The sequence below is a fragment of the Nansenia antarctica genome (assembly GCF_963989245.1).
Source record: "Nansenia antarctica genome assembly, chromosome: 18".
Classification (NCBI taxonomy): Eukaryota; Metazoa; Chordata; class Actinopteri; order Argentiniformes; family Microstomatidae; genus Nansenia; species Nansenia antarctica.
In genome coordinates this window covers 11,766,195-11,781,194 of record NC_137691.1, presented here as the reverse complement: position 1 = coordinate 11,781,194, position 15,000 = coordinate 11,766,195, and the positions used below count along the sequence as shown (strand labels likewise).

At 45.2% G+C, this 15,000-nt stretch overlaps 1 protein-coding gene across 1 annotated transcript in view; it reads left to right on the top strand.

Moving 5' to 3' along the window:
• Positions 1-4,430: 4,430 nt before the first annotated feature.
• LOC308173600 (sodium-dependent neutral amino acid transporter SLC6A17-like) overlaps positions 4,431-15,000 on the top strand; it is a gene marked incomplete at both ends in the record, with an annotated part of 15,794 nt that continues 5,224 nt past the window's right edge. The window contains 3 exons of the mRNA XM_080548627.1: positions 4,431-4,716; positions 7,507-7,664; positions 10,912-11,038. Of these exons, the coding sequence (XP_080404753.1) occupies positions 4,431-4,716; positions 7,507-7,664; positions 10,912-11,038 (571 nt within the window). The remainder of the gene's footprint in view (positions 4,717-7,506; positions 7,665-10,911; positions 11,039-15,000) is intronic.

Genomic DNA, 15,000 nt, shown 5'->3' with positions numbered 1-15,000 from the left:
AGGGCTAATGTGTTGGGTTTTTTCTATCATCCTCCTTTTTTTAGCTGAAAAGTTCACTGCATAATGTGTTTTCTATGGGCTTTCAGAGCAAAGGCAAGACGTCTTACGGGAAACAAGACTTTGTTATTGTGGGCTGTGAGTGGGACAAATGAACAGCGATGCTGGGAATGAAGCAATCAATCAAATGAAGTGGCCCCTTTTCGGCTTTCGTGTAAAGTCAGGGAATACATTGTGCTCTGGAGATAATCTTAATCAATTACATTACAACCTAAGTCGCGTTTTGCATTAGTGTGAAGGGGAGAGGCGAGGCGTAGTCATTCAATAACCTAGCCCCCAATTATAGAGATACGTCCAATAATGGATGTCATATCTTGTTGTGATATGTATAGTATTTTAGGTAGGCCTCATTATTATCCAATTATTATCCAAACCAATACTGCCCACCATTATTATCATTTTTAAAGTCCCATTCCACCCAGTACACTTCAATAGAACATAGAATGCACTGTGGGTGTAAGCACTAGGCCTATTTGAATTTCCGAAACCTTTGAATTTACTGTTTATAGTAGATAATAACATAGCTTTGAATATATGTTTGATGAGAAAATGAACACCTGATCCAAATCTGTACAAATAGCACCTACCATGATTAATGTTTGCCTTGTTTGATTGGGTATAGTGTTGAGCAGAGAATCTCTTATTTCCAGATAAAATACACAGTCCAACCCCAGATCTCACTGTTATGTAACAGCAAGCCAGACCAAGACATACTGTACCATACTGTACCAGAGTGCAGTAGTTAGTAAAGTCTGTAGTGAGTCTGATTGCTTTTATTGAAAGCAGTGAGCCCCACATTCATTTCCATTTCGTGAGCTTAGAATGATAAGGTTCTATCTCCGTTTAGGGCAGTTCAGAGATATTGAGAGTCAAAGTTTTTACATTCCATTATGTTTTGTGAGATGGAACCTTTGTATTTTATGAATTACTAACTCAAATATGTCATCATTTAAAAAAATAACACCACACAGGCATTAATAAACACCTAATGGATCAGATTATGTAAAAAAACTCAATTTTGACCAAAAATGGAGATAGAACCTTTTAATTCTAACGTCACGATTTGTTAACTAGATACTGAGTGCATCAATCTAGGTAAAGTTGTCTAAAGACACAACTGTAGTCCAGACTGCTCCATCTGAGATGACAACTAGTAGCAACCCTCTGTAGTACCCCTCCATAACCCTAACCCTAACCCTAACCCTAACCCGTTCCGCAGCTATATTATAGCACTAATGTAGCCTAGTTGTAGCTTACTTGAAGTCCTGCCTGTGGTGGTCAGAACATGTTGTTTGGAGTAGGGATTACAGTTGATCGGTGGTTGGCGTGTTGTCATGCCAGTGTGTCTCTCTGAAGGCCGGATGAGGCAGCTGCTGATTGATATTAAGGGTTTCATGCATGGAACTGAATGACTGAACCAAGGCAGAGAGGCTTCTCCACAGTTAATGTGCATGGGGATTATGTCGAGGTTCCCATACAAACTGTGTGAATGGCCGTGGATTATCTGATCCTGCACTATGCGCAGTACATGTATGTACTGTGTACAGGGGGTGTGTATGTTGTGTGTATTGCATGTGAGGCTATGTTAAAAAAAGAAAGAAAAAAGGAAAGGATTCAGGCTAGTGTAAGAGTTTACAATTAGGCCTTTTACACATGTATGGATGTTACTGCGTTGCCTTACATTAGTCAATTACCGTACATCTCAGAGTATTAAGGAAACTGTCTGCAGTTTTTTAGTTACCAATAGAGGGATTGATTAATTGTTTATGCTGTGCTGATGATACATCCTGTACAGAGTTGTATTACTCTGTTTAACAACACAGTACACATGTTCATGTGAGGTAGAGTGGATAATGCGGAGAATGCATATGCAGATGAGTACCAAAACAAAGTCGTGAGAAGAGATTGATTAGAACTGTCACGGACACAGAGAGAGACAAGCCGCGGTGGCTGTGTCGTGTCGGGGGGGATCTGCGTCACTGCCGAACGATGCGTCATCCCGTATGAGGTGGGGAAGGCGTCATGGAGGCAGCAGGCATCGTCCTCTCAAGATGTTGCCACAGCTTGGACTGCAGCTCTGTCCTCTGTGTGACCTCCACTCCTCAGTCCTCAGAACTCACCCTATTTTCCTCCCTTTTGGTTTCTTACAACAAGACTGTACTGTAGCTAGGCTCGCTTCTGCTTCATTACGGGACCAAGTCACAGCTCTTATCCTCAGCCCATGAACAGAAATAAGGAAGTGTACGGTTGGCACCTTATCTGAGGGACACACACGCCATCTCCCAGTATCTTTGAGTTCTCTTGTTCTCTCTGTCCCCTGGAAATAGAGTGCGGCCCCAGGACACATTCCCTGGGGGGGGCCCTGGCACACAATGTATTTCAGTCGTCGGTGAGACTTGATAATGGCTGAGGAGGAGCGACTCACTCAATAAGTAATGAGCCCTACGCTCAGGCTCGTGACGTGGACCAGGAGAACGCATGACTGCGGTTCATCCCAATGCCTCATGTTCATTTTTCCCTCCATTATGTTTTGGCTCAACCAAGCGCTCCCTGAGATCGGGGTGGGTGAGGAGGCTGCTGCTGCTGCTGCTGCTGCTGCGAGGTCCAGAGGATTAGGGGATTTACAGGAAAAAAAGCTTCCCTTAAAAGTTAAGCTCAGAGAACACAAAAATGAAGTAGGACAATTTGGGACATTGGGAATGTTTTCAAACCAAAACACTGTGGGGGGGGGGGGGGCTAATCTGCTTTTGTTTGGACTGACAGAGAGAATCTGTGTGGTCAAATGAGTCCACAGTTGCCTAAAAAACATAATACACTCACTTTCTCCCTTTCCTTGATTGTGTACTTAAGACATTTTGTATCTTAAGGGGCTTTAGGGAGCAGTAACGGGTGTTGGCTCCTGTGCCTGCACCTCAATGGTTCACAGGTAGAAATAGCAGGTATGTTAGTTAGTGTGTTCTATTTAGCATAAGGTAGGTAGACCTAAAAAAATACTCACAATTAAAGGCTTAGTTCACTATCATACTCTATAGTATATGATATATAGATCTTTCTTGGTCACGTGGCCGGAAATTATATATTGATGACTCAGAGAGAAGGTTGAATCGTAATCATTGTATTAGGCAGATCTGGGTTGCATTCCCATGTACAGATGTTTCCAAGGCAGCATGCTCTGTTAAGTCCAAGCTTCAAGCATGGCTACGACATGGCTGGTGTCGAGCCTGGCTGTGGCATAAAGAGATGCCAAGCCAAGTACTGATGTTTGTTACAGCTTATATACAGTTCTCAGAGAGGAAATAGCTTTTACCTCGTAACTTACAATACTGACATTAGTTCCCATACATGGCTATACTGTGTTCATGCTGTTCTGCTCTGTTGACCACTGGGCTAAGGCTCCTATGTCCTTAGAGTTAAACTGGTCTCACTGTTACTTGATATGGTATGTGCCTGCTCCTAAGAATGTTGTTTACTACTGAGAGTGGGCACACTTATGTTTAAGGTTAAACAATGAGTATTGCAATATTTGATAGGCACACAACATTTGCATATAGTCACACAAAAACGCATCATATCAGCATACTAACAGAGTACTCAGTACAGAGTAAAGTTTATTATCACAGTGTCGTCCAACTGTAGATTTTAAGATGACTTTGAGGACCACTCAGTGGTCGTTTTGTTTGTTTCTATTTCTTTTCGGTTCATGCTAATGTCACCACTTTCACTAATGTAGTCTTTAAAGCTTTTAGAGAGACTTGACTGTGTGTTATAGACCTGCATCTTATTACAAGCCTGTCTGGCCAGGCACTAAATGGACAGGTAATTGTGTCAGTGATCCTGTGTCGGAAGTGTTACTTAAGGCCCAGAGTGAAACCAAACGATATGCCTACTCCCACTTAAACTCGAGGGCCATTATCAGGAATCTGTGATTTTACTGTAAATGATCCTTCTTCTCCCATAACAAGTTCATGCTCTACTGAATGTTCATCCAAAAGATATCCAATTAAAGACCAGTTAGACCAGTTAAATGTGTTCTGTTTGGCTAGGTCTATCAGATTGCTTAATGTCCTTTTTCACCAGCTATAATGCCTTGACCTTTCAGATTTTTGCTAAAATAGAAGATACTCGACTTTACTTGCAGTGACATCATTTAATTATTTTGTTCTGCTCTTAGGACCGAAGCCCAGATCTGGAACCTTGGACTCCCTCTCCCTCTTCAGCGTCTCGCACCTAGCAACAACCCACCAACCCGCTCCGCTCGGTGTCCACAACCTGCACCCTCCTCTCTCTCTATCTCTCTGTCTCTCTGTCTACCTCGTTCTCTTTCTCCACCCCCCACCCCCCCTCCTCCCGGCTCCCCCACCTCCACGTCCCCGATGCCTAAGAACAGCAAGGTGACGCAGCGCGACCACCTCCATGAGCACGTCACAGAGTCGGTGGCCGACCTGCTCGCTCACGAGGAGCCGGTCGACTACAAGAACAGCGCCCTGAACGTGGGCGGGCCCGCCGGGAAGAAGGGTCCGCTGCCCCCGGAGGTCCCTGAGAACGACGGCCGCCCCGCCTGGAACAGCAAGCTGCAGTACATCCTGGCCCAGGTGGGCTTCTCCGTGGGCCTGGGCAACGTGTGGCGCTTCCCTTACCTGTGCCAAAAGAACGGAGGAGGTAAGTGGGAGACCACTGCCACCCTGTGGCCTGGCTGACTTAGAATTCAAGTATTACAGCTACTACAGTCAATATGAAATGTGACCTGTCTGCCATAGAGCTTGCACAGTATATGATTCCTATTGGATTAAACTCAGAGGAAAGGGGCACTCTGGAGATTTACGAGGTCACTTCCCCCAGGTCCTTCCTGTCAATCACTGTCTGATGAAGTAGTGTAGCGTCTGTTGCTCACCTAGCAGCTCGGTGACCCAGACTGCAGAGACAACAGGAGATGACAGCTACGCTGGCCGCCATCAAACGCCGTTCAGCAGCTCTAAATATAGCACTCGCTATTGATTACTACTGCCTGCCACTGGGCCAGGTCACGGCGCAACTGATATTCTGATCAACAGAAACAGGATAGGACTCAATAAAAAATGTATGAGAATGTATTGTGAGGATGATGATTACTATCTATTTGTGTGTCGGGAGTACCTGTAAATAGAGATGCTTAGAGTGTTGGTTGTTTTTGTTATTGTAGTTTAGGGCCTCTACTCGTCAGGGATGATTAGATTAGATTCGATTCAAATGTATTGTCATCGTAGAGTACAAGTACGATACAACGAAATGCAGTTTAGTATCCAACCAGAAGTGCAAATAGTGATATAAGGGCATGATATAAATAGAACAAGAGGTAGTGATAGGTAACTATGTAATATGCAGTATGTGCAGAGGAATGATGCATCTCAGCACTGTCAGATATCTCTCTGTACCCTCATGACCCATGTAAATCCCAGAGAGCTATTTCTTTTTTTCTTTTTTTTTCTCTCTTTTTTTTCCAGATTTTATCCCTTTTTCACCCAATTTGGTATAATTGAACCCAACCTAGCATCCAATTATCCCCTGCCTATTGCGTAGGATCCGCCGCACGACCCCGTGGCCGGCAGCCCCAGAGGAGATCGCCAGGCAGACTAGCTGACTGGCTCCTCGAGCCCGACACCGTTATTCCGGCACCCCGGGGGCGTTGCGCGACGGATCCTTGTCCGGAAATAGTCCTATACCGCCCTCTGGAGCGGCCGCTCAATATGCCGCTCCCTGTGTGCCTCGGCCATATCCGGATCTGGCGAGACCGGGATTCGATCCCAGTCCCCGGTGGGCAGCTTGCACTAGTGGCTAGTGCTTAGACCGCTACGCCACCGCGGGGCCAGAGAGCTATTTCATCAACTATTTCATGTACTGTAGTGTTGCATCCCCATGTATCAGTATGAGTCAGATGCGGACTTCGTCTATTATACGCTATGTGTATTGTATCAATTGCACTACAGATTTATTTTTGTGCTCAAGTGAACTATTATTATCCCCTACTTTACCATAACAGCAGCAGCAAAAAAAAGAAAAAGAAAAAGGCTTATCCCTTGCTATAATTTTGATAACTAAGACATAGACATTTCTCCACCTCAAAGACCACACCATTACCCTGGGCTTTTGACTGATGTCCACTGTCATCCCTGTTGTCTCTCACACACATTCCTGTCCTGATTTATTGCGAGGAAGCAGGAGATTTACTGGGTCTTTAACCAGCCGCTTATGTGACCAGAAGAACGGCCTCCTCCTGACAGCCAATTACAATTACATGCACATTAAATGGACCTGCGTTATTGGGTAATCTCTCTCAAGTGAAGTCACTCTCTCTCTCTCTCTCTCTCTCTCTCTCTCTCTCTCTCTCTCTCTCTCTCTCTCTCTCTCTCTCTCTCTCTCTCTCTCTCTTGCCGTCTCATTACCTCAGTGAGCGAACCATATATCAGTGCCCTGAGCTGGCCCCAGTTCAGATAAACTACAAATGATTGGATTCGGCTGAAGGGGCTCCGTATTTATCAACTGATCTGAGGACACTCTGGCTAGTGGCCAAAAGCTGTTAGGTGGATTTACTATTTCCATCTCTGACTTGTCTCACCTCTGGTCCCTGCTGAATTGGTACATCCTAACGCCATCAATAATATTTCTCTCTGTCTGCGTTCTTGGTTGCTTTATGCCGTATTATTCTACCCATTATGAGCTACGGGCTCTGCAACATACAGTACACTACAGGACTTCTGTCCTGAGGTATTAGCATGAGTACTATGACTACTCTGCCATAAGTCTTAGCATCCCTTTATATACAGGGGATGATGACTTAACCCGTTGCACATCCACCACACTGGCATCCTGGCTAAGCCTTCCTGGATTAAGATGGAAAGGACCCCCCCCCCCCAACCCCCCCACTAATAAAATATAAAAATAGCCCTCACGGATGGTTAGGCCCCGGCTTGCAGGAGGGGAGAGAGTGATATGGAACCATTTCATATCTGTCAGCAAATGAGACGCTATTGCATATTGCAGTAAGAGACAAGTGATGCAGAACTGCCAGAGTGCAAATGAAGCACCACAGAGGCTTCAGGTTCAGAGGTCTGGCGTCTCCACTGACTCATTACGAGGCTCTGATACTAGTCCAGAGGGCTGGACTGTCACACAGGGTGGATGTGGCTCAGGAGGTAGAGCCGGTGTCTAATGATCGCAAGGTCGGCAGATCGGCTAGATATAATAATAATAATAATAATAATAATAATAATAATAATAGTAATAATAATAATAAAGTGAAACATTAACACTGTTAACTAACTAGGTAGTAACCTCTGAACTTGTGTATAATATCTATATTATAATAATAATAATAAAGTGAAACATTAACACTGTTAACTAGCTAGGTAAGTAGTACCCTCTGAACTTGTGTGTGATATCTAGACAGTAGTTGCAGTATGGTCTGTATTTCAGGTGCCTACCTGGTCCCGTACTTCATCCTCCTCATCCTCATCGGGATCCCGCTCTTCTTCCTGGAGCTGGCGGTGGGGCAGAAGGTCCGGCGTGGGAGCATCGGGGTGTGGAACTACGTCTGCCCCCGTCTGGGCGGGATAGGGGTCTCCAGTCTGATGGTGAGAGAGATGCAGGGCTGGACTGGCCATCTGGCATACCGGGCATTTGCCCGGTGGGCCGCGGTAGTTTTGGGCCGAGCCGACCGGCAAAATTAAAAAAATAAATTTTTTTTTTTTTTTTTTTTTTTTAACAGCCGGCCTGGCAGAAAGCTACCATCGAACGGCCCATAAATCGAAAGCTACCATTGAACGGCCCATAAATCAGGGGCAGCGGCCCATTGGTCACTTTTCGATACAGACACTGGGCTGGCCCAATCAACAGAGAGAAGGGGGGGGGTCAGGGGTCACGCACGCACGCAGCACCAGACCTCCGTCTCAGTTTCGCGGTAGTTTTGGGCCGAGCCGGCAGGCAAAATAAATGTAGTTAGCCTGGATAGTTACTAGATAGATACTAAGAGAGATGGAGTGCAAAAGCACACTAAAACGGAAGGGAGGCTGGGAAAAACGTAGGGAGAAAAACTAAAAGAAACTCGAGGCAGATGCTGCCAAATGTGTAAACATTAGGGACATGTTTGCTGCACCCTCAAGTTTACCACAGCAGCAACAGCAACAGGTTGAAGAGGAGGCTAGCAGGGAGAAGCGGGAGCAGGGTACAGATACAGAGGATAGAGAGGATACAGAAGAAGCGGGGCCGAGTCAGCCTGTAACCGTTGACCCGGTAAGGAAAATATAGGTAGCTGTTAGGGGTGTAACGGATCGCCCCCCACGGTTCGGCATGCATGTGTACTGCGGATCAATTGCAAAATGTAACCAAGTAATAATATTACTTAATATTAGTTAATATCCCTTGTAAATCACAATGTAGAGTTGCCATGAAAAGATAGACGCGACAGTTGCGTGCTTTGTTTTACTCTAAAGCGCAATGATAGGTTGATAATGGAAAAAAAAATCTAGAACAACAAGGCTGCGTTCGGAAATTCGCTCTGGAATCTGATCACTGAGTACACTGGTCTACTTGCACTGGTACCATTGCTTACTGTCTGTATGTAGTCGTCTTTGTAGTGGTTTGGGGGAATACTACAGTTTGTCATATGACTGTACAGCACACAGTATATAAGACGAGTATATAAGGCAAGTATTTTTGTGCTGGTGGGTGTGGTCCGACCGATTGGGGTGGGCCTGTCTGGGCCAAAAATGCCAGGGCCTAATTGTTGTCCCAGTCCAGCCCTGGAGAGATGTCATCATGGGTGGTTGTGATGATGGCAGCTAGAGCCTATTTGTAGGCCTATGGCGCTTTTCCTGCAAATGTACCCATATGCGATAATACGATAATGCGATAAATAAATGTGTTGAGTGATTGATTACCTTCCAAAAGCTACGTGCTTTATTTTACGAGGTACGTATTATGTGAAGATGATGTTGTTTCACAGACTGTAACAGACAGTGACCCCAGATAGGAAAAACAGACTGCAGGACAGAGAGAACATAGATAAGGAGCAGGGTCCTCTGAGAGGATGGCTGCGTCGAACCGGGTGGCTAATTATTTGGAGCGTTCGCTGAATGTGCTTAGATTTCAAGATAAATAACTCCTACCTCAGTGACTGCGATTTATTACGGCTGCTTTTTTACTGCATAGGCCAACACTTAAACTCTCTCCCCTCTGACTAACTCTACGCTTCGCTGCCTTTGCGAATGTTGTTTTGTCACCGTCTGCAATTCTCTTTTTACCTGTCATCACCTACTTTCGTCCCCCTGTATTTAACACCCACTGACCGAATCCCTTTTTTGATAAAAAGCTGTTGTTTTATGTTGTCTTCCTAGCTGAAGGTTTATGGTTCTAATGAAACAGTATATTTAAATAACCCAAGTCTTACACCGGGCATGTAGGACACACCAGTGACTCACACATCCCATAATCTCCTAGTCACACCATCACAGTAACGCAGGCCTTCCTGCTGACGGCTTCTCACATACCTCACCAGGGAGAAGAACTGATTTAGGGAAGCGGTCACACAGGCTTATTGTTTATGTTTAAAGCATAGATGAATACACAGGATTTTGAGAAGGAGGATACAGTTAGCCACCCCAGCCTCTCAACCTTCCTGCTATGATCATTTGGATGGTGAGAAAGAGAGGGAGAGAGAGAGAGAAAAAAAAAAGAGAGAGAGAGAGAGGGAGAGAGAGAGAGAGACTTCACTTGCTTTGGCAATGTAGACGTATGTTTCTCATGCCAATAAATCCTTTAAATTGAAATTGAAATTGAGATTGAAATTGAGAGAGAGCGAGAGAGCGAGGGGTAGATGGTTGGGGAGTAGTGGGCGTTGGGAGCTCGACCCTCATTGGAGTGGCATGTGATGAGTGACTGAGAGTGATGGGGAGTGGCTATAAATACTCCTTCAAGCATCACTGTGGAAACCGCTGAAAGGGCGCTCTTCAATAATTCATAGGTTTCTCTTGACCTTGTTTGCTCCTGCAACATGCTCAGAGAACTGACAGGAACACGTGGGTGGACGGTGCCTCATGTGCCCACCCCCCTCTGCACCTGCTTATGATACTATCATTATGTCTATATCTATACTAGAGAGTAGAGTCGCCCATCTTGATCATGTAATAGCCTCTGTTTATGTATAAACAGAACACACATGGTACCTTTCCTCATTCCATTCCATGCATTACATCGAGCCTGTCCTCCGATGTCTACCTCCATCAGCCTCCACTGATCTATAAAGAGGCTCTGCAGACTGTCAACAGGCTATCGGTCAACGTGTCAACTGCATGGCTGTTGGTTTGATATTCAAGGACGCTACGTATCTATAGACGATCGACTTGCTATCTCCAGACTGGATCTTTATTTATTTTTTATTTTTTATTTAAAGGTTTATGCAGCCTGACCAACAAGCAATGGCTCTTTGGGGGGGGGGGGGAAGCTAGAATAAAACAAGGTTAAATAATTTACAACAATAAAACAATAAAACACTGGCAAATACAGATGCATTAAAATACTAACAGTCAGAGAGAGGGGAGAGAGAAGGAGGAGGTAGGGGAGAGGAAGAGCGGAGGTGAGGGATAGCGGGGGGAGTGGAGCAGGGGTACTTAAAATGAGGCAGTGATGGGTTATGGAATGGGTGAGAGACGGTGATCAGCAGGTGCATTGATCGACTATGGTTCGATGCAGGATTTGTTTGAAAGCAGTGAGTGAGGTGAGGGCGGTGAGTTTGAGGGTGTTCTGTAAGGTGTTCCAGTCGGGGGGACCTCAGGGACGAGTCTTTCATCTTGTGACAGTGCTGTGCCTCCTCCTCTTCTCCAGGTGTGTGGCTTCGTGGGTCTGTACTACAACGTCATCATAGGCTGGAGCATCTTCTACTTCTTCCAGTCGTTCCAGTACCCGCTGCCCTGGGCAGAGTGCCCAATCAGGAGGAACGGAACAATGGCCAGTGAGTTGACATCACAACAGAACACAGAGGGTGTGTTCGTAAATTCGTCTCTGAGAACGCCGGAGCGTCATTTGATTGGACAAGAGGCATTCCATGAGTGCTGATCAGATTTCCAGAGCGAATTTACGAACGCAGCCAGAGAGACAGGAGAGAGGAGGAGAGAATGTTGGATATTAGATTAGATCAGATACTTGATTGTCTGTTGCTGTGCAGAAACCTCTGGATGAATGCCAAGAGGGGTAGGCCATGAATGGGTTTATTATTGAATATCGAAGTCAATCTCTCTCTTATGAGTCAGTTATGCAATGTAGCATGACTTTTAATGGAATGTGGCCAAGTAGCCATTTTTTGTGTATTGTGGGATTTTTTTTCTGAATTTCAGTATTTATTCAGTCACTTTTTTCACTTACTTTATCCCTTCTGATCTGAATTTATCCTTTGCACAATATTTTCGGACAGTCTCAAGAAGGTATTGGCAGTTCATAGTGTACCACCACCATGTTCCAGACTTGTGAATTGGATCCTGTCCTGCTTAAACCCAGCAGGCCCTACTGTGTAAAGCTTTGCTGATGGTGTTATCTTCCTGACGGGGCTCCTTCATGACTCAGATGGAGATAATCCAGATTAAACTCCTCCGAGGCTCTATTAGATTAGGAGGCGATGATAACACAACCCCACTGCCAAGAATCACTCAGCACCTCTCCACTCCACTCCTCTCCTCTCCTCTCCACTCCTCTCCTCTCCTCTCCTCTCCTCTCCTCTCCTCTCCTCTCCTCTCCTCTCCTCTCCTCTCCTCTCCTCTCCTCTCCTCTCCTCTCCTGCCCTCCCCTCCCCTCCCCTCCTCTCCTCTCCTCTCCTCTCCTCTCCTCTCCTCTCCTCTCCTCTCCTCTCCTCTCCACTCCTCTTCTCTCCTCTCCTCTCCTCTCCTCTCCTCTCTTCTCATCTCCTTTCTTCTCATCTCCTCTCCTCTCTTCTCCTCTCCTCTCCTCTCCTCTCCTCTCCTCTCCTCTCCTCTCCTCTCCTCTCCTCTCCTCTCCTCTCCTCTCCTCTCATCTCCTATCTGCGTCATGTGACTCAGCAGAGTAGTGAGCCAGCCAGCAGTGTACGGGAGTATACATGCTCTAACAGAGGGCTTCTGACCAACTGAGACAGAGGCATAAGGCATCAAACATTGCACGACATATTGTGTTTCATACATACTGAACACAAATGCCAGGACTGCGGCAATTTCTCACAGGTTTATGTGTAAAACATACGTATGTTATGACATGGCACATAACAAAGTCATAACAAGGCATATTACAAAGTAATAACAATAATAATAATGACATTCGCTCAATTAGCAAATGTTTTTTTATCTGTTGCTTGTCAGGTAATCTGGCACAATGGTGTTCAGGGTTTTCTACAATACAGTGCAATGACATTTGTTTTTGTTTTTTTCACTTAATCCAAGCTGTTACCAGAGTATTACAGCAGCATCCCAGCCCGGGTCATCTGCCTCTAGGGCTTTAGTCCTGTGAGAGGAGTCAACCTCCTGCCATCGTCATAGTCGATAAAATACCCTATCAGAGGGGCGCTTAGGTGGCGTAGCGGGTTAAGCATTGACCATGTAACCGCAGGGTCCCCGGTTCGATTCCGGCCGGGGACATATCCTGCATGTCATCCCTCCTCTCTCTCTCTCACCCATCCTTCCTGTCAAAATCTCTACTGTCTCTGTCAATAAAAAGAAGAATATGAGTGGGACTGCCCCACTCAGAAAAAAATACTTAAAAAAAATAAAAGAATACCCTATCAGTCATTTGGGTGTATGAGACCCCAGTTCTGCTCTAACCACACGCTATGAGGTAGACTGTGGCTCACATTGATAACCACACGCTATGAGGTAGACTGTGGCTCACATTGATAACCACACGCTATGAGGTAGACTGTGGCTCACATTGATAACCACACGCTATGAGGTAGACTGTGGCTCACATTGATAACCACACGCTATGAGGTAGACGGTGGCACACGTTGACAGTGGCAAAGTCAAAGCAGCCCTCAGAACAGAGCCCAAGGTCATCCATCTGCCGCCATCTGAAACAAGTCTGTTCCTGAGAGAGAAACAAAGAGACACACTTGGGAAAAAAGAGAGAGAGAGTTGTGGGAGGAATAGAGATACAGAGAAAAGAAGACAGAGATGCATAGTATATGCTGCCAGAGTTACTGCAGATAACCTAGAATGCCATCAGTCATACACAAGAGGGAGAAAGCAGAATAAAAATAGAATAATGGAAGAGGCCATCTTGATTTCCCCTGCTGAACATTGCCATCTACCTGCCGTCATTAGATACTGGTATGACTTACATGAGCTGGCTGGTGGTGTGTGTGTGTGTGTGTGTGTGTGTGTGTGTGTGTGTGTGTGTGTGTGTGTGTGTGTGTGTGTGCGTGTGCGTGTTCGTGTGTGTGTGTGTGTGTGTGTGTGTCAGCCAGGACAGGGTTTTCACACGTTAGTATTTATGATACCAACCTTGACCAGATAAGGTGATTCTAGGTAGACAATGGTTCCTTGGATGGACCATACATTCTTATCTCTAGGGGACATGTGGAACTGAGAGAGGACATCGATACCAACATATGTTAGTAGCATTTATTAAAGACCAAATACAATGTCACACTAGTAGTATCACTAAGAACAAGGTCACCAGTTGCTCTAGTCAATACACATGGTTCATACTTCACATCTTGAGCTTACATGGTTGAATCAAAAAGTTCATAAATGTTTGTGTGTGTGAGAGAGAGTGTGTGTGTGTGTGTGTGTGAGAGAGAATATGTGTGTGAGAGAGTATGTGTGTGTGTGTGTGTGTGTGTGCGTGCGTGCGTGCGTCCGTGCGTGCGTGCCTGCGTGCCTGCCTGCATGCGTGTGTGTGTGTGCGTGCTGTGTGTTTCTTGGAGGTGTAAGACTGCTATGTATCACTTCCCAAGGTTGTACTATAAAGGTGAAAAATATGAGCACAGAAAAAAAAATCTTGGAACGAGTGCAGCACAGTCTGCATGCCAAGCGTGAGGATGACCTTATCTCTCTGCTAATGTCTGAGAGACACGATCCAGGGAGCAGGGGTGTAAACACGCTCCTCCTCATTAGATTTCTCTCCACACTCTCTCTACCGCCCTTCCATTCCGACACTGTCATTCTAACACCCTTCCGATTCTCTCTCTCCCCTCTCTCTCTCCCCTCTCTCTCTCTCTCTCTCTCTCCCTCTCATCTCATCTGACCTCCCTCCTCACACCAATCCTCTACTGAGTTTTTCCAATTTCAGTTGGACCACTGAAAGGGTGCTCAGTCCATAGAATATGAACAGTCCATATGAATATAAACAGTCCATGTGAATATAAACAGTCCATATGAATATAAACAGTCCATATGAATATAAACAGTCCATGTGAATATAAACAGTCCATGTGAATATAAACAGTCCATATGAATATAAACAGTCCATATGAATATAAACAGTCCATGTGAATATAAACAGTCCATGTGAATATGAACAGTCCATATGAATATAAACAGTCCATGTGAATATAAACAGTCCATGTGAATATAAACAGTCCATGTGAATATAAACAGTCCATGTGAATATAAACAGTCCATACGAACAGTCCATGGAATCCATATGAATATGAACAGTCCATATGAATATAAACAGTCCATATGAATATGAACAGTCCATATGAATATAAACAGTCCATATGAATATGAACAGTCCATATGAATTGTGTTTGTACAGATAAGAGGTTCTGGACCTTCAAAAAGGTTATTTGCTGTCACGTTTCGGAGCATGCTCAGTCGTTAGAGTATAACGACAACCTGCTAAACTCTCCCATCTCTCTCCCTGACCTCCCCCATCTCTCTCCCTGACCTCCCCCACCTCTCTCCCTGACCTCCTCCATCTCTCTCCCTGACCTCCCCCATCTCTCTTTCT